This window comes from Rhinichthys klamathensis, unplaced genomic scaffold, assembly GCF_029890125.1.
Source record: "Rhinichthys klamathensis goyatoka isolate OS25496 unplaced genomic scaffold, OSU_Roscu_1.1 h1tg000225l_1, whole genome shotgun sequence".
In the NCBI taxonomy this organism is placed as follows: Eukaryota; Metazoa; Chordata; class Actinopteri; order Cypriniformes; family Leuciscidae; genus Rhinichthys; species Rhinichthys klamathensis.
Genome location: NW_026606749.1, coordinates 2,141,442 through 2,162,115, shown reverse-complemented (window position 1 = coordinate 2,162,115; position 20,674 = coordinate 2,141,442). Strand labels below are relative to the sequence as shown.

General features: G+C 41.6%; 1 protein-coding gene across 1 annotated transcript in view; it reads left to right on the top strand.

Annotated features, from left to right (window-relative positions):
- The window catches only part of hivep3a (HIVEP zinc finger 3a), a 41,108-nt gene that overhangs the window by 5,000 nt on the left and 15,434 nt on the right, over positions 1-20,674 (top strand). The window contains exon 2 of the mRNA XM_056264867.1: positions 16,167-20,312. Coding sequence (XP_056120842.1) covers positions 16,539-20,312 — 3,774 coding nt within the window. The 5' untranslated portion in view covers positions 16,167-16,538. The remainder of the gene's footprint in view (positions 1-16,166; positions 20,313-20,674) is intronic.

The window sequence follows — 20,674 nt, the reverse complement described above, 5'->3', positions numbered from 1 at the left end:
TCCTACCGCCTTCGTTAAGCGGCCGGCCCGCGGGCCAACCGCCGTTCCGCCGCGCTTTATATTGAAGGCCGTCCTTCCGCGGCCCGCCGGAGGCAAACGCTATTTTCGAGCGCTCTGCCGCCGCTTATTCTGGCTATATATATATATATATTTTTTTTTTTTTTTTTTTTTTTTATAACATGCAGTTTTTCAAGAATAATGATTGCTCAAACCAGACAAATTTACAATTGGCATTTTTATTCCACATTTCAAAGTACAGTAACTGTCATTTAAACAAGATGTTTCAGATCACTGAAACATAACAGAAAAATAAATAAATCAATATACTAACATGCAGGTTTCCAATTCAATTTTGGTTAAACAGCCTTACAAGCAAATTACAACACTTACAATAAGTGTTCATATAAAAAGGACAGCTCTAGGGTAACAAATTACCAGTAAACATTATGACAAGTAAAGAGGATATTTGATACCAAATAATGTGCAAGATACCAAATAAAAAAAAGTATAAATATAGCTGCAAGCAGCCATTACCGGGGCCAAGCGCAAGAAGCGGCAACAGATGCCATCATGGGTAGGAGTGGCAGACCAACTGCAGCAATGAGCAATTAAAGACATTTTAAGAGAACTTTGGATAAATGGCTAAAATCATATATACAGTAACTTTTAAGATAATTTAATGGTTTATCACTTTCGACAAATAGGTGGCGCAATTACGAAATTGATGTGATGTGGTCAGAGTGAGGTGACAATGACACATACAAAGTTTGGTGTCAAAATGTGAAGGCATTGCAGAGATAAAGACTTAATAGTCATTTTGGCAGCATGCCTCAACTTTGCTGCTGCGGTATATGAAAACGGTTTCCTCTATCGTCACGAAATCCATAACTTTTAGTCGGCATGGTCTGGAGATGATATGATTCGATTTTGGTGAAAATCGGACGAATGGTCTAGGTGAAGTTCGAAAAAGAAGGTTTTGAAAGTAAATAAAGATGGCGGACAGGAAGTTCGTCCAAATACATCAAACTTGATATCTATGTTCTCGGCATGACCCAAGGAATCTATTAAGACCAGTGTCATTGCAATAAGCATATTTTTTCAAAAGTTATTAGCATTTTTGGAAATTTAATTGTAACTTTTGACCACTTGGTGGCGCTGTTTCGAAACTTCTCAGACTGGTGCTTGGCTTCGATTAAGCGTTGCGGAGATACAGCCTTACGTCTGTTTTCGCAAGCGCTACGTAAAATTAATTTGCGCGTTTATCGAAAACCGTTAAGCGAATCGACTTGAATTCCATAACTTTTTGTCGGCACTGCCTGGGGATGATCTGGTGCAATTTTGGTGAGAATCGGACAAACCGTCTAGGACGAGTTCGCAAAAGTAGGTTTTTTAAACAATTCAAAATGGCGGCCATATTTTTATGACGGAAAATGACGTCATAGGGTGGGATCGAATCGTCATGAGCTCAGGAATCAGAGGAAAAAAGAATTTTGTTGATAGGCCTTACAGTTCAAAAGTTATTAGCATAATGATTTTGAAATTTTGGACAGGTGGTGGCGCTAGAGGCAATGAGTTAGAGACACCAAAATTGGTGCAATTACTGTTGGGACTGTCCTCTATCAGAATGTCAAACCGGAACAACTTTCCCGGATACGGTTCTATGGGCTGCCATAGACGCCCAGTCGGAAGAAGAAGAAGAAGAAGAAGAAGAAGAATAATAATAATAAGAACCGGAACAGATACAATAGGTGCCTCCGCACCTTCGGTGCTTGGCCCCTAATAATAAGAACCGGAACAGATACAATAGGTGCCTCCGCACCTTCGGTGCTTGGCCCCTAACTACATTTACAAGCCATTTCTAACAATATGATAAGTGGTAGCAATTTATAGTAAAGCTCTGGAGTAGAATAGGCCATTATAACGGCAATGCTGACCTGTGGCACAAGGATTTACAAGCTTTATTTGAAAAAGAAAAAAAAGAAAGTAATTTCCACAGTGAGTGTAGTCTGACACTTCTGACTTCTTTAGGGGTCTTGATTCTACTGACTGCAAGATAAAGAAAGGATTCTAGTTGTTAGTGATTCTGGGGTGTCAGTAGTCAGTATAGTTTTAAGTGGTCGGCTGTGGGTCCCTCTCAGCTGTGCGGCGCCTTTTTCTGCCTTCACGGTCAGATGCTCCTTTCAGGTAACGCGTAACGTTAACCTGGACCGCCTCATCAGTGCATCCTGGGTTGCCGGGTCCTTCCGGATGGCTAATATAGAAAATACAGATCTGTCATTTAATTTGAATTGCATGAGGACAATAGGACATACACATCTACTTAAATCTAAAAAAAATATCCAACTTACTTTGAACAATGGTCTTCAGGAACATGTCTCTAAAACATGCTTTATCCCCTACACCAAGCTGAAAATCCAAAAAAGTGTTACAAATTACATTTCTCTGAAGCTTCTCATAAATAAATAAAAAATGTGAAAGTTTAAGGATTCAGACTGTAATATATGCAGTATACAATCTTAAATTTTACTTTATATCTAGGTCTACTACATGTACAGGTAGCCCCAGTGGGAATTAAACCGACAACCACAGGTGCTGTTTGCAAGTTGTACCTAATTGCTCAGTGCAAGCAAACGTCTTCAACATTGTTTGTTGAACTTGCTTCACCTGCTCTTGAAGTAAGATTTTACAATTCGTATTTTTATATGTAATATTGTAGTGTTTATTATAAATGATTTATCTGTGCACTTCATTATTCTTTTAAAATTCATGTAGCCTTATAATCTTTAATCAAATACGTTACCCTTCCCTCCCCCCTCGAAACGACTTCTCTTCTCTTCCGGTCATGTGCTATGGCGCGAGGGCGTGGCAACTCCCCTCAAACCGTGCTATGAGCAGAGATGGAGAAGAGGAGCGCTAGAGTAAAACCCTGCCCTCCGTTCAATATACCGTTTCATTTTTAAATACGTCACAACACTGGAGAAAAGTCGTTTGTAATTTCCGGTTCATGCCGACTTCAAATAGAAGCAATAGTTTCCAAGACAAAAAAACTTCACAAATAACATCACTTACTTGTACTCAAACTCTTGGCTCTGTGAAGTGGAGTCTGGATTACTGGGGATAAACCTGGTTGCGAGAAAGAGGAAACAGAAATTTGAAAATCTAACAAATGGTATAGTTTAGTGGCAGGATCACAAATCCAGCATAACAGCAATAGATTTTACATACCAGTTCAGCATTTTCCTGGTTTTCTGGAATCTATGCATCTTTCTAGAGTTTTTTTTCTTGAGACTTCCAAGATTCTAGAGTAGGGAATAATGAATGAAAGAGTCAGTTATCCACAATAAACAGAAAATAAATTACACAGATGAAATACAGGAAAATCAAATACACAAGTCAGACCCATTTACCTGCTCCCTTCATGAACTTAAAATGATGTTTCTCCCAGGTGCTGTGTGGAGGTGTGCAGAGGATGGCTAAATTGTTGCCTTCGTCTTTTTGCTGAGGTTAAATGGGGGCCAATGGCACATGCTCTCGCTGAGCCACTCTTGCGGAACCACTGCAAATGGCAGATCCTCCTCGTTGATAAACTGAACAATGTGAACCATCTAAAATAGAAGAACATTTTGCATAAAGTATACTTTCTGATTAATTTCCAGGCAAAATCAATAACATTAAAATGCTCACCCCTTCAAAAAACGAGTCATTTTCACAAGTGGATCAACAGAAAACCATGTTCAGACAAACACAATCATATACATATACACACACATATACACACATATACACTCACCGGCCACTTTATTAGGTACCCCATGCTAGTAACGGGTTGGACCCCCTTTTGCCTTCAGAACTGCCTCAATTCTTCGTGGCATAGATTCAACAAGGTGCTGGAAGCATTCCTCAGGGAGTTTGGTCCATATTGACATGATGGCATCACACAGTTGCCGCAGATTTGTCGGCTGCACATCCATGATGCGAATCTCCCGTTCCACCACATCCCAAAGATGCTCTATTGGGTTGAGATCTGGTGACTGTGGAGGCCATTTTAGTACAGTGAACTCATTGTCATGTTCAAGAAACCAATTTGAAATGATTAGAGCTTTGTGACATGGTGGAAGTAGCCATCAGAGGATGGGTACATGGTGGCCATAAAGGGATGGACATGGTCAGAAACAATGCTCAGGTAGGCCGTGGCATTTAAACGATGCCCAATTGGCACTAAGGGGCCTAAAGTGTGCCAGGAAAACATCCCCCACACCATTACACCACCACCACCAGCCTGCACAGTGGTAACAAGGCATGATGGTTCCATGTTCTCATTCTGTTTACGCCAAATTCTGACTCTAACATCTGAATGTCTCAACAGAAATCGAGACTCATCAGACCAGGCAACATTTTTCCAGTCTTCAACTGTTCAATTTTGGTGAGCTCTTGCAAATTGTAGCCTCTTTTTCCTATTTGTAGTGGAGATGAGTGGTACCCGGTGGAGTCTTCTGCTGTTGTAGCCCATCCGCCTCAAGGTTGTGCGTGTTGTGGCTTCACAAATGCTTTGCTGCATACCTCGGTTGTAACGAGTGGTTATTTCAGTCACTGTTGCCCTTCTATCAGCTCGAACCAGTCTGGCGATTCTCCTCTGACCTCTGGCATCAACAAAGGCATTTCTGCCCACAGAACTGCCGCTCACTGGATGTTTTTTCTTTTTCGGACCATTCTCTGTAAACCCTAGAGATGGTTGTGCGTGAAAATCCCAGTAGATTAGCAGTTTCTGAAATACTCAGACCAGCCCTTCTGGCACCAACAATCATGCCACGTTCAAAGTCACTCAAATCACCTTTCTTCCCCATACTGATGCTCGGTTTGAACTGCAGGAGATTGTCTTGACCATGTCTACATGCCTAAATGCACTGAGTTGCCGCCATGTGATTGGCTGCTTAGAAATTAAGTGTTAACGAGCAGTTGGACAGGTGTACCTAATAAAGTGGCCGGTGAGTGTATACATATACATATATATATATATATATATATATACACACACACACATACATCGTTATTTTTGTAAGAAAACACCAAAAGTTAAACTTTCTAGATGTAAAGCTTTCTTTCTAGATGTAAAGCTTTGGCGATCTACTGTAGCTAGATACATTTCAACATGTCGAACATGCTTGAATTCAGTGAGTAAAAAAGGCGAAGCAACATGTGTTAGCTAACACTGTAAGTTAAACTAGACTAGCAGCATGGTTGTCGAATCAAACAAAACATCATTATGTTTAGTTAGAAAACAACACAAGTTATACTGATCAGTCTTTCTCGTTGTAAAGATTTTGCTAACGTTACCATTCCCACGTGGGCGGGAGAATTGTCCTTCAGGATTTGGTTACGTAAGTTAGTTAATTATTCGACTGACCAATACTATCTTAAACCACATACTGTAGTACTCACACTTGCATAAACATACGTAAATATAGTTAAAAGAAGAAAAGAAAAAACTAACGCCAGGAAGAAACTAAGTAACGTTAGCCTAACTAACGTTAGCTATGTCAGAAACATGACGAAAACTTTGTAAACAATTAAGGCTAACTTACTAGCTTGACTAGTAAGGCAAGAACATATTTGAAAAAGATGAACTAAAAATGTAAAAAATGAACATAATATTGCGTTACACAAAAAGGAAAAATGTACTTACTTTAAAGATCGTAGTCAATGACTACAGGATATCGTCTCCAAATACTGAAATCGTGTGACGAGTGGCCACTGTTGTGTTGGTAAATCTGCTTCCGTTTTTTAGGTACTGCCCCTCTCGGCCGGTGGAGGTACTTCTCTGTTTGTGCTTTAATACTTTCTTAAACATTTGTACAGATTGCAAAACTCGCAATTGCAAATTAATCCCTTACCTGTAAAAGGTAAAATAAATAAAAAAATCGAGCTTGTAAAAAAATGAAAGACATAATCGAAATTTCCTGGGGTGACAGAGAGACAAAATATTTATAAATATTTCACTTTATCTTTCAGGTCAAAACAGGGATTTTCATGTTTATTATAAATATTACCATGGTTGCAAATTAATAAAAAAAATCTAAAGCATACCCAAGCTTTTGGCCAAGTTGCAGATGTCTTTCACTGCACTGATTTCATGCATTGGTGAAAAGTCTAACTTCATCCATTTATTCTGCTAAATTGTTCACACCATGAATGAAATATTTATTTTAAAACCTAATCAGAATCCGAAAGATATTTATTGCCAAGTAAGTTTTACAAAAGGAATTCTTTTTGGACTATTTGTGCATCTCAAATTGTGCATAAATCAAAGAAATGTAAGAAATTTTATTAACCTTAAGTGAATAAAATAATTCTATATATTTTACCTATCACTGAATCGCTTCAGAGTTTCAACGTAATTTAAATGTATTTTCCTAAACCTTATCATGGAATCAGACTGAGTCAAATCTGTTATAAACCCTAACGACTTTGGAGCAACAACAATAACAAAATTTGATATAATTCACATAATAATTATAATCGCTTTAAATGTGAAAGTTAAAATGCTGTCAGAAAATATATGACACATTTTGGCATTGATAAGTGGTATCTGCCTCCTTACTCACAGAAAATCTTTACTGTCCATCCACCGTACATGAAGCATAATCTCACCTCCCCTTTGCCTCACGGTTACCGTGCTAGACTACGGCAGCTCATTCATATATTCAGCCTCTCTCTCTCACTGGCTCTCTCGCTATGACTCACTCGTTCTGAGCCTCGCAGCCTTCACTCAAAGCCTGACTCCTCACACATATTAGCAGAGCTGAAGAGGAGACCTGCAGCTTCCAGGTAAAAACAAAACAAAAACAATGATGATTACTAGTCTAATCTGCTTGATTACCAGATTTCACTCGCATCCACTTCTGCAGAGCTCACATTTACAGGATCTTGATGCTGCTTATCTTAAAGGGCTCTCAGCTATCTGTATAGTTCGTATTATGTGTTAATGCTGAATTGTGAGAGTCATATGTCTGGTTGTACAGTATGTACCAACTGACATTGAGTTTGGGAGGCTGTATGCTGCCTGTAGTGTGCTGTGCGTGTGTGTGTGTGTTTCAAATGGCTGCCGTATGAATGGACTGACTGTACTGTGTATGTGTCCTCCTCTACGCTGCTGCTGTATGAATGAGACTCGGGGCGGATGGATGCCGGGGGTGGCCCAGGGCTCTTTCACTGGAGGGAGGGGGAATTTAAATCCCCGGAGATGGACGTGAACAGTCTAGATGAAGTCATTGGGATTGGGCTGATTGTTTGCTAATGATAAGCGTAAGGTGTACAGAAGAGACTTGGAAGAATAAATGCATAGGAAAGCCAAAAGACTGCTTATCTGGAATGCCTGACCCAGGTGTTTAGTGCATCAACAGATTCAGATTGACTGCCGAGCATATATGCTTTGTGTAGTTTATCTATGTCTGCATGAGTAATGTTTATGTAATTATGTAATTTCATTATTAGCATTCAGTAACTGCAGACAGAACAAATGTTGCTCTGATATCTTAGAATTTCTCTGATATTGTTAAAATATGCTTTTTATCTGTCTTGATCCTTTTAACTTATAGTGACAATGTTTGTGAGCATTTTTAAAGCTTTATTTATCACTTTATAGAGCCACAATAGTGCAATAGCTTTGCTAATCCTGGGCTGATTATTTCTATTTAATTTAAAATGAAAGAAATTCTATTATTATTATTTATTATTATTATTGAATTCATCTTTTGAAATTGAATTGGAAATTTGTTTTACATTATTATTTAAAGGAAACAGTGAAAAGTTGTTTTTCCTTGTCCATCACCTCCTGTCTTGAGAGATGGGGATTTTTTGGCGGGAAGGGGGGCACCTTGGCTTGTCATGCGCTCACTCTGTAGTCAGGGAGGATGCTGGGAGATAAATTTAGCCCTCCAGCTTTGCTTCCATCTGCCATTGCATGGTTTAGGGCCGTTGCTATAGGAACCACCATGGGTGCCCATTAGTGAGCGAAAGGGAATTTTGGCGAGGTTTCTTAAACGTATTTAAACAACATATTTTAGATTTGGTTACGTACAGTGTAAAGCTTCTGTTCTGTGTGGCTGGGGTTTTAACAGAGTGGACAAAGCTTTATTCCCAGTTTCTAACCATCTGAGCCTGGCAGGGTTATGCTGTGGTTTTGTAAGACTTATCACTGATCTTGTTATAAAATATCTTAAAATGCTCACAGATGCCCAGTGACCATACACAGTGCAGCTGGATGATTCTCTTTGTCACATACAGTATTGAATGTTTATGTGTTCTCATGGTTTCAGTACAAACATTGCCCATAGTTCTTCCCTTTTGCTGGCAAAATCCTTTTTAGTATACATTTCGTCTGCGGTCTAGGAGAACATCATGGTTTTGACTTGATTACCTGCAGAGATTGTATGAGTTCACCTCAAAAGACTTAATTGTGTGTTTCAAGTTAAATTCTACTTAGGGCTGAACGATTTTGGAAAATAATCTAATATATAATCTAAAATATATTTTAAAAAATTTACCAATATTGCGATTGTGATTTAATATGCGATTATTTAATAAGCTCTTTATCTTCTGTTTTATAAGTTTAGATCCGATAAGCTGCATTCACACTAATGCACAGATCTCTTTTGAAATATAAGATGTAGTTTGTCCTGTCTGTTTAATCCCTTAAGTTATAACTGACTGTGTTTACATTCATTTCATAAAAGCATTTTGAGATGCAAGTACATTAAACAACGGAGACGGAGTCGCTCACAGCCGCATGCGTGAGTATTTGACATTGAAAGCAGCCTTCTGTCAGTGAGTTTCATATTTTTAATATATAAGCCCACTGCATTCCAAAAGACATAAATTATGCCTTCATAGAGCATTTGTAAGGAAAATACTGGCGGGCGAGACTGCTCATTACAAAAGTAACATAGAGCAAAGTGTGAGTTTCTCACAGCGCATATCCTGTGCAATGAAGCTTGCGAATGTCATTCTAATTCGCTTCAACCCTTCCGAACTTTATGAAAGATTATTTTACGGAAGGTTCGAGTGGTGTGTGCGTGAGGAATTGGAAGCAAGAAGAATACAGGTGTTGATAAAGCACACACAGCGTCATCAGGCATCTGTGTTTAAAAACGAAGCTCAGAATCGATTCTAAAATTCTCTAAATCGATCCAGAATTGTTGGAGAGAGAATATATAAAAACAATATCACATAAATTAAACATAAACTGTTCTTTCCTGTAGGCCAGGCCTATATGCGTAGCGTGCCAAGATGATGCTTCCTCTGCGGACTGCTTTACTCTCGCGTGTCACGTGATCAGGGTGTAATCGCAGCCTTTGCGGTTAAAAAATCGCGTTTCATCATATCGCGATATTATCGCAAGTGCAATTAATCGTTCAGCCCTAATTCTATGGATTATGGATTTTTGGGTGCCGATGCCGATACCGATAAAAAAAGCCAGATACCGATATATCGGCCGATATTATTTTTGTGTATATTATAATACAGTAGCAATATTTTGTATGTGTATTATAGTACAGTACCAGTCAAAAGTTTGGACACACTTTCCTATTGGTTTGTACAAACTTTTGATGGGTACTGTATATAGAATACACAGTATAAACAGAATAAATATATAAACGTTTTGCAATGATCAGTCAAATGTGGTGATCAAACACTTGTGTGACAAAGATATGTAATGGAGACAGGGTGAATGATAGAATGAGAATGATACTGTCATGATTCTGCCCTCGTGTCCTTGATTTTCTCTTGTCTTGAGGCAGGATCATGACAGAATCATGTTTTGTGTGCAAGCACATGGTCTTGTGTTTTTAGCCATGTGCTTGTGTTGTCTCGTTACGTTACCCCGCCCCCTTGTTATCCTCGTCTCGTCATTATTGTCTAGTCAGTTTCACCTGTCCTTGTCTAGTCAGCTTCACCTGTCTTTGTCATTAGTGTCTCCCTATTTTATCCCCTTGTGTTTGCTGTCCTGTGTCGGTACATTGTCAAACATTGCGTGTTAATCTCTGTGAGTGTTTCATCTGTATCCAGTTTAATGAGAATTGTGAGTTTGTTTTGTTGTTTGTTTCCTGTCAAGTCAGAGTCTTAATTTATCATCTTGTCTTAGTCAAGGTATACTATTTCCAGTCCTGTTTTGCCCCCTCGTGGGTTTTGTTTTCTGTTTTGTGTCGTAATAAACCTTGAGTGTCTGCATATCGTCTGCGTTTGGGTTCGCTCTCAACATTATAACAGAATGTACCGACCATCAAAGAACCCAGCAGACAGTATGTCCTTCCAATCGGAGTTCCGGGAGCGATGCTGGTCGTCCGCACCAACCAACGGTGAACGGGTCATTTGCCCTATCCTGTCCCAGGGTGAGCAGATCATGAGGGAATATGCCCGTCTATGGGATCTCTTTTCCCGGGAGGATCTGCAGGCCTCTTCCACGGGCTCTCCACCCTCTGCTAGTCTGCCGGTGATCTCGGAGGGTCGTGTTATAGGCGTCGCGACGCTTGGGGACCAGGGTGGCTCCCTCACGACTCCTGGCTCTTCATCTACCCCCTTCAGTCTTCGTGGAAAACGAGGAAGACGGCTGTCGTGGGAGTCGGCGTCAGAGTCCTCCTCCGCAGAGTCTGCTGTACCTGCGGTGGTTTCCGCTGAGCTTCCCCAACCCGTCTCAGCTCCGGCGATGGTCTCTGCTTCGCGACCTAGGAGAAAGAGGAGGAAGAGGGGAGCCTCCCGTTCTTCGCCCGCTGCAGTCACAGAGCGAGCCCGCTGCAGTCACAGAGCGAGCCCGCTGCAGTCACAGAGCGAGCCCGCTGCAGTCACAGAGCGAGCCCGCTGCAGTCACAGAGCGAGCCCGCTGCAGTCACAGAGCGAGCCCGCTGCAGTCACAGAGCGAGCCCGCTGCAGTCACAGAGCGAGCCCGCTGCAGTCACAGAGCGAGCCCGCTGCAGTCACAGAGCGAGCCCGCTGCAGTCACAGAGCGAGCCCGCTGCAGTCACAGAGCGAGCCCGCTGCAGTCACAGAGCGAGCCCGCTGCAGTCACAGAGCGAGCCCGCTGCAGTCACAGAGCGAGCCCGCTGCAGTCACAGAGCGAGCCCGCTGCAGTCACAGAGCGAGCCCGCTGCAGTCACAGAGCGAGCCCGCTGCAGTCACAGAGCGAGCCCGCTGCAGTCACAGAGCGAGCCCGCTGCAGTCACAGAGCGAGCCCGCTGCAGTCACAGAGCGAGCCCGCTGCAGTCACAGAGCGAGCCCGCTGCAGTCACAGAGCGAGCCCGCTGCAGTCACAGAGCGAGCCCGCTGCAGTCACAGAGCGAGCCCGCTGCAGTCACAGAGCGAGCCCGCTGCAGTCACAGAGCGAGCCCGCTGCAGTCACAGAGCGAGCCCGCTGCAGTCACAGAGCGAGCCCGCTGCAGTCACAGAGCGAGCCCGCTGCAGTCACAGAGCGAGCCCGCTGCAGTCACAGAGCGAGCCCGCTGCAGTCACAGAGCGAGCCCGCTGCAGTCACAGAGCGAGCCCGCTGCAGTCACAGAGCGAGCCCGCTGCAGTCACAGAGCGAGCCCGCTGCAGTCACAGAGCGAGCCCGCTGCAGTCACAGAGCGAGCCCGCTGCAGTCACAGAGCGAGCCCGCTGCAGTCACAGAGCGAGCCCGCTGCAGTCACAGAGCGAGCCCGCTGCAGACAGCGCTTCTTCCGAGTCTGTTTTCATGTGTGCCGAGTCTGATTCAGTGAGTTCTGTTCCCGCTCCACAGCCGTCTGCTACGTCCCCTGTTATGTGTCCTGTTCCTTTTCCCGCTGTTTCCCCAGTCAGAAGTCTTGTCTCGCCACCCTCAGCTTCTCCTGTCGTGATTCCCTCTCCGTCGTCCACTGTTCCTCCTGTCCCTAATCAACCCCGGACTGTTTCCTCCAAGACTCCTCATGTGTCCCGATCCAAACCTGCCCGGATTCCTCGCCCTAAGCCCTCAGCCCGTTTTCCGAAGACCCCCAGCACACCCATCCAACCTGGACCACCCCCCATGAACTCTGTGTTTCCTCCGCCACCTCTTCCTTGTTTGTTATTTTTATTGTTGCATCCTAACCCTGTTGTTGTGTTTTCGTGTTTGCCGTTACTGTTATTTGTCATGTTTTGTTGGTTTATGTCGATGTCTCAGTCTGTCATGTCCCGTGTTTGATGTCCCCTTGAGGAGCGTCTGGTAGCCGCTCCTTAAGGTGGGGGTTCTGTCATGATTCTGCCCTCGTGTCCTTGATTTTCTCTTGTCTTGAGGCAGGATCATGACAGAATCATGTTTTGTGTGCAAGCACATGGTCTTGTGTTTTTAGCCATGTGCTTGTGTTGTCTCGTTACGTTACCCCGCCCCCTTGTTATCCTCGTCTCGTCATTATTGTCTAGTCAGTTTCACCTGTCCTTGTCTAGTCAGCTTCACCTGTCTTTGTCATTAGTGTCTCCCTATTTTATCCCCTTGTGTTTGCTGTCCTGTGTCGGTACATTGTCAAACATTGCGTGTTAATCTCTGTGAGTGTTTCATCTGTATCCAGTTTAATGAGAATTGTGAGTTTGTTTTGTTGTTTGTTTCCTGTCAAGTCAGAGTCTTAATTTGTCATCTTGTCTTAGTCAAGGTATACTATTTCCAGTCCTGTTTTGCCCCCTCGTGGGTTTTGTTTTCTGTTTTGTGTCGTAATAAACCTTGAGTGTCTGCATATCGTCTGCGTTTGGGTTCGCTCTCAACATTATAACAGATACATTTGAGCTGTAACCAAACTAGTTTCCATTGCATGTTATATTATACTGTTGCATAATCTTCACTAACGACTTTGTCTTTTAATTTAGTCACGTTATATAAAACTTAACATATCAATAAATATATCAAAAGTGTCACTGACAAAACCTTATTCAATTAAATTCAAATGTATTTGTATAGCGCTTTTCACAATACATATTGTTGCAAAGCAGCTTTACAGAAAGTGCATTTCAGAAATGTACATAGAAAAAATACAGTTAGTTAATCATGTATTAATTTAATGTAAAATATTATCTTCTATTTTTAGTCTTAATTCCTCTAATCTCTACCAGTGGAGGAAGAACTCAGATCTTTTTAGTCTTAATTCCTCTAATCTCTACCAGTGGAGGAAGAACTCAGATCTTTTTACTAAAGTAAAATTAATAATATCATAATGAAAATGTTTTAATTACATATGTACAGTAATTTTATTCAATTTTTAAATAAGTAGTAAGCAAAATGTACTAAACGTGAAACATAGTGATATAATTATATAAATGATTGCTTGTGTTACGTAGCGTTAGGCAGAATGAGCTTCAACACTGTCTACACCGGACGCGGCCGTTATTGCTCGCGTCGCAACAGCTGTTTACCCTAGACGCGAAAAAGCGCCCGTTACAAAGCAGAATGGGGCATCAGTTTACTGTCGGAGATTTGTCGCTCGCGCAACGCATTTTAATCAATGTTTCATCAACCAATTGCCTGGATTTAATACATAAGAAGTAAATATAGCAGACAATATAATCAGGACTTCTCAGCTGCGCGCTTGCAATAGTCACAAGCTCACACAATGGGCTCTATGCACGGCGGTATTTCCGGTGAAGGTCTAAGGATGCTGGATTACATCCGCCGATCGTAGAGTCCAATGCTATACCGAGAATTTATATTGGTTTTTATACTATATTGCTATACTAAAGAAACGTTAGTCACAAAAACAGACAAAACAGACACCCCCCCTTTTGTTTATGCTTCTGTGTTTATTATATTAAATAAACATAACTATATATAAAATTACATCTAAACGTATTAAAGTTTCGTTTCAAAGACGAGAGGACAGTAAATTTTGAAGACTCTGCCATAATCCCGTTTTTCTCCGCTTTAAATCTCCCCAACCGGAAACGCAAGAGCATCCTTGCGTCAAACGCGGAAGTTATGCGTGCATATAGCCCATAGGCCTACGTGACAGAGGCTGTAGAAGAGAAATCAATTCTGTGAATTACACTGCACAAATCAAAAGTAATAGGCTACTACCCACCGGATGAAGAAGGGTTGGCTCTCAACAGAACATAAAATATTTATTTTATTTTATTTTTCTTGTTCGCATTTATGAGGAAAAAACAACGGATGTGACAAGCTCTGAAAGCGGCACTAAAAGACTTTAAAACTTTCACAGAGACCTCAAAACAGAAAGCACAAAGCCTTTCATTAAAGTGAATTTCGTTTTGTATTAATTGTATCTTAATTTTAATCAATGTTTCATCAACCAATTGGCTGGATTTAATAAATAAGAAGTAAATATAGCAGACAATAGATAATCTCGACACGGAGGCGCCGGCGCGTGAACTGCAACTCGTCTCATAAATTAACCAAAACTCAGCAGAAATATATCTATATTGAAATATCTACTTTAAAACAGAACAATTCAAAATGAAGGACAGACTGCTCTCTGCTGTAATCCGTATGAAATGTGCATTTCTCTCTGGCGTGTTCACTGAAGATCGCGAGTCAGCGTTGTCAACTTTGCAGCGACACTGACTGAAAACACTTGTTTATTAATAAAAAAATTCAAATGTCTCCTTGCTATATTTGATGTATTCACAATCATTACTTTTGCCAGTTCTTTGTGACAGCTTTTATGTGCTTTATTGGCAGCGCCACCCTTACATGAATCATCGCACCAGCATTTTTTAAAATATTAATTTATCGGCCATTATAAAGGCCGAAACCGATAGTTAGGAAAATGCCTAATATCGTCGCGCCGATATATCGGTCTGGCTCTAGTTGTAATGCTCTTAACATGTTTGGAAAAACAGCTCAGAGAAGACAGATCAGTCTTTCTTGTATAGCAATATGTGTAGTTTGAATACAGAATTGTGTAACAGTTATAGAACTGTGTTTGAGCTAAAATGAGTCATTATGATGTGCCACTGCAGTCTGTGATTCAAGGTCGCCAGTGTTTTTGAGTGGGAGGACAGAACAGGTGGTTCTAGAGAGATGAATGCTTGCTTGACTCACATCCAAGTCCAGACAACCACCATGTTTTAGGCCTCCTACACTATCCGTCCGACCTACATATACTCATCAAACCTAACAAAGCATGAGCCACAGAATGACATGTGAATACAACCCAGGCAGTTTTATCTTACTTTGTTTAAATTTTCTGATTGTTTATTTTATTTTATTTTATTTGAAGTCTTCAAATCACAGTGCCCTTTTGTTAAAACAGAGATTTATTTAGTATTTCAATGCTATCAGTTAATTTTCCATGAATCAAATATCTGGGGTAATTGAATATAGTTGTCACCTGTCAGATTCTCTACTTTCCACTATACAGCATTCTTAATAAATACACTCATCAATATGTTCTGTTTTTACTATAATTGGAAGTCTGATCACTTAGAGTTGGATTCACACAAGCATTGTGCTGGAATGTATAATTGGCAGGGATTTTGATATGTACCAGCAGGATCTCCTGTGATTCCACACCTAACCGCCCCCTAAAGCAAAGCGTGGGTGCCAATACCAGCTGGTCAGTGAGTGGGATGCCTAATTCCTTATTGTGTTCTAGTGAAAGTAGTGTCAGAGTCAGTGAGTGCTGTCCGAATTTGTGCTTTTGTTAAGAATACCAAAGAACCTGTAGTATTCACTCTTTGTTACTACATACATTACACTTTTTTATATGCACATACATGTACACAGACACTTTAGTGTTACTTTTAGTCCAGTTAGACAGCTTTTATTTAACCAATTTACTTGTAACAGTCAATGTGAACAACTGTATGTTAATAGCTGGAAAAAGGTTAGCTACGATCCCATTAGATGTAGTTAATTAAGTGATTTAGTAATTTCAGAAGTTTTGGTACTTTGGTACCAAGTCAACTAAATTAAAAAAGAAAAAGTAACATGCCAGTCTTTCTGCAGTATTGGAAATAGAAAGTACAAACGTAGATCGATATTTTCGATCTGTCTGACAGTCAGGCTACTGCTTTCAAATGCTCACATATTTATTTTGTGTGCATGCTCTGTGTGGTCTGGAGGCTTTGAGTATTGCTACACACATGAATATAGGGTGTATTGTGTATGATATTCTATCAGCAATTATAATGTAGAATTGACAGTCTGACTAATTCTGTTGCCTTCTGATATTTCCCAGAATTTGAATCTTTGAAGTGGATCATCATCTGAACCAGGCAGAACATAAAACATCTGCAGAACACAGGGACTTGAGAACCAGACAGGGCACTCATGGAAAAACATAGTTGCCATGGATTTCCAAGGACAAGAAAGGACAAGAAACAGAAGAGGAAGAATTATCTGTAACTGAAAAAGTTGTATTGGTATTCCATAAAATTAATTTGAAGAAGCTCTTCTCACATCAAGCAATGATGTATACAGAATGCTACAGTTGTGACGATCCATGCATATGTTGAATGAAACAATGTATTAAGCGATGCTCTGAATTAATTAAATTAATTGGTCATTCGTAGTCTGGAATAAACAGTACTTCAGGCTTTCATAAAATTTTATGGAGGCCTTGCATAGCCAGTTGACCACAGGGGAGCAATCTGGAGGTTTAGAAAAGCAGAATGAGACTCCAGTGGACAGCCCCCAGCCACATTCAGTACCACAGTATCATGAACAGAGCAAGGTTGGCACCCAGCAGCATCATGCACAACAGCAAAAACGTATTAATCCTGAGAGAAAGCGTCTCAGATTACAGAAGAAAACTGCTCAGGAGACAGACAATGTTGAAGAGGGAAAGCCACCAAGGGCATCTGGTAGTTCTGAATATCTTGATGATAACATGAGGCAGCCTAGTGAAATGCCATCTGGAGCTTCATCCTCAGCAGTATCAGCTATACCATCCTGTTCCATGGATGAGGCCTTGGAAGGTACACCTCGACAAAAACGGGAGCGTAAACCTCAAAAGCCTGGAAAGTATGTGTGCTCATACTGTGGTCGTGCTTGTGCCAAGCCCAGTGTGCTTCAGAAACACATTCGTTCCCACACTGGAGAGAGACCTTACCCATGTGCACCATGTGGGTTCTCCTTCAAGACTAAAAGTAACCTGTACAAGCACAGAAAATCACATACTCACAGGGTGAAAGCTGGTCTGACTGCAGACAGGGAAGGACCAAGTATAAGTTGTTCAGAGGAGCCACTTACAGAATCAGAAGATGAAAGCCAACCATCTTCCTTTTTAGAAAAACAAAGGATGTCCATTCAAAAGCAAAATACTACAGAAAAGTGCTCTGATAAACAGTTAAAAGGTGCAGAAGATTCTCATGCAGTTAAAAAGAGACTTGCAATGAGACTTAGCAGAGGAAGACGTACACCTATAGGATCATCTGATGAAACATCCTCATCATTTGGTCTAAGTAGCAAAGGTAGCACAGAGTCAGGCTATTTCTCTCGATCCGAGAGCACGGAAGTCTCTCAAGATAGTCCACCAAACACAAGTGCCAAAAGCTATGCAGAGGTCATCCTTGGAAAGTTTGGTCGTCTTGGTCAATTACAAAGGACTGCCCATCAGCAACATGCCCATCCTGCTGGGCAAGAAAGTAAAAGAATTCCATTCTCTGTGCCAAAAAAGCAAGTTATTGACCACATAACAAAACTCATCACCATCAATGAGGCTGTGGTAGACACCAGTAAGATTGACAGTGTCAAACCAAGAAGGTTCTCACTCTCTAGGAGAAGCAGTACAGAACTGAAGCCAGCCTCTTCTAAAGAGCCTTTCCTTCACAGTCCAAAAGAAATAGATGTGAGTACAAAGAGCAGTGGTTCAATTACTCTTGGTGTACCTTGTGAGAAATTTCAGCACCATTCTCTCAGTATGGAACCAACTGACGCAACACCAACTGCTCTTCTTCTGAGAAGTCACTCCATGCCCTCAGATGCAAGCGTTAGTGATGTGTCTGAAACTTCTCCTAGTCTTCGCCTTAGCCAATCCTTTGATGACCAGCAACCAGTTCAGAATCGGCGTCATGGTATGCTAAGACGACAGCCTGCCATTGAATTGCCCATCGGTGCTGAAATTACCATAGATGAACACCCCTATTCCAGCTCTTCATTTCATCCCTCAGTTCCTGCAGTGCCTGATCCCAGCCAGAAACAAGAGGCACTTGAGTGTGATGCATGTGGCATAGTTTTTAATGACTGGGAGAGATATCAAACACACTGCATGGTTCATATTTCTCAACAAACTGAAATTCCAGTCTATCAAGTGGAAGAACACACAAGAAAATTCACAACTCGTCCTGGTGCTTTTGCATTTAGAAAAAGAAGAAAAGAAGAGAGTATAGAACTTGACAATCCTTCTTTACCCTCGCTTTCTTATATATCACTCAAGGGATATACGCCATCTTGTGAACAACCTATTAAAGGGACCATTGAATTAGGTCAAGAACATGGCACAGAATGTGCTTTGAAAGGAATATCTGTCATACAGCATACTAGTTCATTTGAGAAACATGATAGTACTTTAAAAAACCCTGGACCAGATGAGGTCTCTCACCCTCATGATGTCTCCCATTGTTCTCCTTGCTCACAATCAAAGGAGCAGTCAACTAAACCATACTTCCGTAAACTTGTACGGCAACACAATGTCCAAGTGCCAGAGATTCTGGTCACTGAAGATTCAAACACCAACACATTGGCAGTATCACCCCCTCCAACTGTACCTAAAATCAAGGACGCTGAAAAGGTCAGTGAGTTCCAATGGCCCCAAAGAAGTCCAACTTTAGCCCAACTTCCAATTGAGAAGTTACCGCCTAAAAAGAAACGTCTCCGTCTTGCAGAAGCTGCCCAGTCATCAGAGGACTCAAGCTTTGAATCAATGTCCCTGCCTCACAGTCCAAGTCAAGACAGTTGTGTGTCTCACACCTCCAGTCGATCAACTTCATTTGAAGAGGCTTGCAAAGCCGATGCAGATATGACACCAACTAGGAGATCAAGAGCCACTCATACTTTGACAATTCCCACAAATTCTCACAGAGAAATGAGGCGCTCTGCATCTGAGCAGGCACCCCATGTTCCTCAACATGTTAACCTTATTAAGGAAACTCGCAGTAAGTCTTTTGACTACAGCAGTTTGTCTCCAGATCGGACCCCTGCAGGATGGAGAGAAAGGCGGAAATGCCTTCTAATGAGGCATAGTGCAGTGAGGGAACCTGAGGAGGAGGATCAATCTTCTAAAGTCTTCAACACCAGTTCTCCAACTCAAAGGACTAGCACATCACCTAGCCATAGCCCAGCAATCTCGTACAGTCCAACCACCACCCATCTTCTGTCTTTAAGCAATACTATAAACACATTTAGTGAAAAGCAGATCATGCAATCACAGGATGTTTTATCAGAGAATACCCAGCAGAATGCATTGCAGTTGACCCCATTTATTCATACTGACCAGCCCACAACAATGGGAAGTCTGCTTTGTCCATCAGGTGCTGCCAGAGCTCATTATTCTTCAATGTCGACAGGACTCAAGCTTGAAATTCCAATGGAGAATGACTTGGTGAATTCTGATGCAAGGGTCAACCAACCATACCTCACTCATTATCGCCACCATCGGAATCTTGGTTTTGATGTTACTTCAAACACAGAACTACTGAGACCTTTACCAGCCCAGAGAATTCCAGTCCGTCTTAATTCACACCTTCCACACCATGCAGGCTCTATTTATACTACAGTTTCACAAACATTTGCCTCAAGGCCTCAGGAACCTTGCTGCTCTGGAGTCAGTTCAATTCAAGGGGCCTCAAAGTTTGAAATCATGGACCAACAATCAATATCTGATGGATTCAAATCAGTAAGTGCTGGAGCAACCAAACGTGTGCTATCCCCGACAAGCAGTGAGGAGCTCAGCCCAGAAAGTGAGCAACAGCAGAAACGTGTGAAAGAGGAGGAGAAAAACCAGGAAAATGAAAGGGGGAATGATGAAGTTTTGATTGAATGCAAGAAGGATGAAAGACTGGGTGAGCAAAGTATCATCTTACCAACAGAACACAAAGAATCACCATTTCTGACTCTTAACACTAACCTTACTTTTACCTGGTGCTATCTAAACTACATAAAGCCCAATCCATCTATACAGAGTGAACAACAAAACTCAGTCTATTCTACATGGTGTACAAGTACCCGCAATCCAAACCCTCCTGGCTTGACAAGCAAGGAAATGCTAGCCCTGTTGCACTGCAGGCAGAGACCAGAACCACTCATCTACACCATGGCAGCCATGTCACCTCCTCTGGACAGGAAACAAGAGACACCTGAGTCCCAAAAGCCTAACGTGACTGAGGTAAATGTAACAACTCTTGCATTCATCACGTCAATTCTTTCTGCCCTGCTTGGAAAATCAGCTTAAGCTTGTAGCTGTGTTTTAGAACATGGTAGCTGGTTTCTAGCTGCTCCAAGCTGGTCATTAGTTGGTTAACCAGCTACCATGTTCCCAAAACAGCTTGTCCACTTTAAACTTAATTTTTCAGTTGGGAGAATAACTGTTTTGCTTGCTGACATTGATATTATTAAATCAAGGGAGTATGTTTTTTTTAGCTCAGTATTTTAAAAGGCATATGAGGGTTTTAAGTAATACAAAAGGTAAGTGACTTACAGTCCCCACTCCACAGTCCCCACTCCACAGTTTTAAAATGTGATTAAACT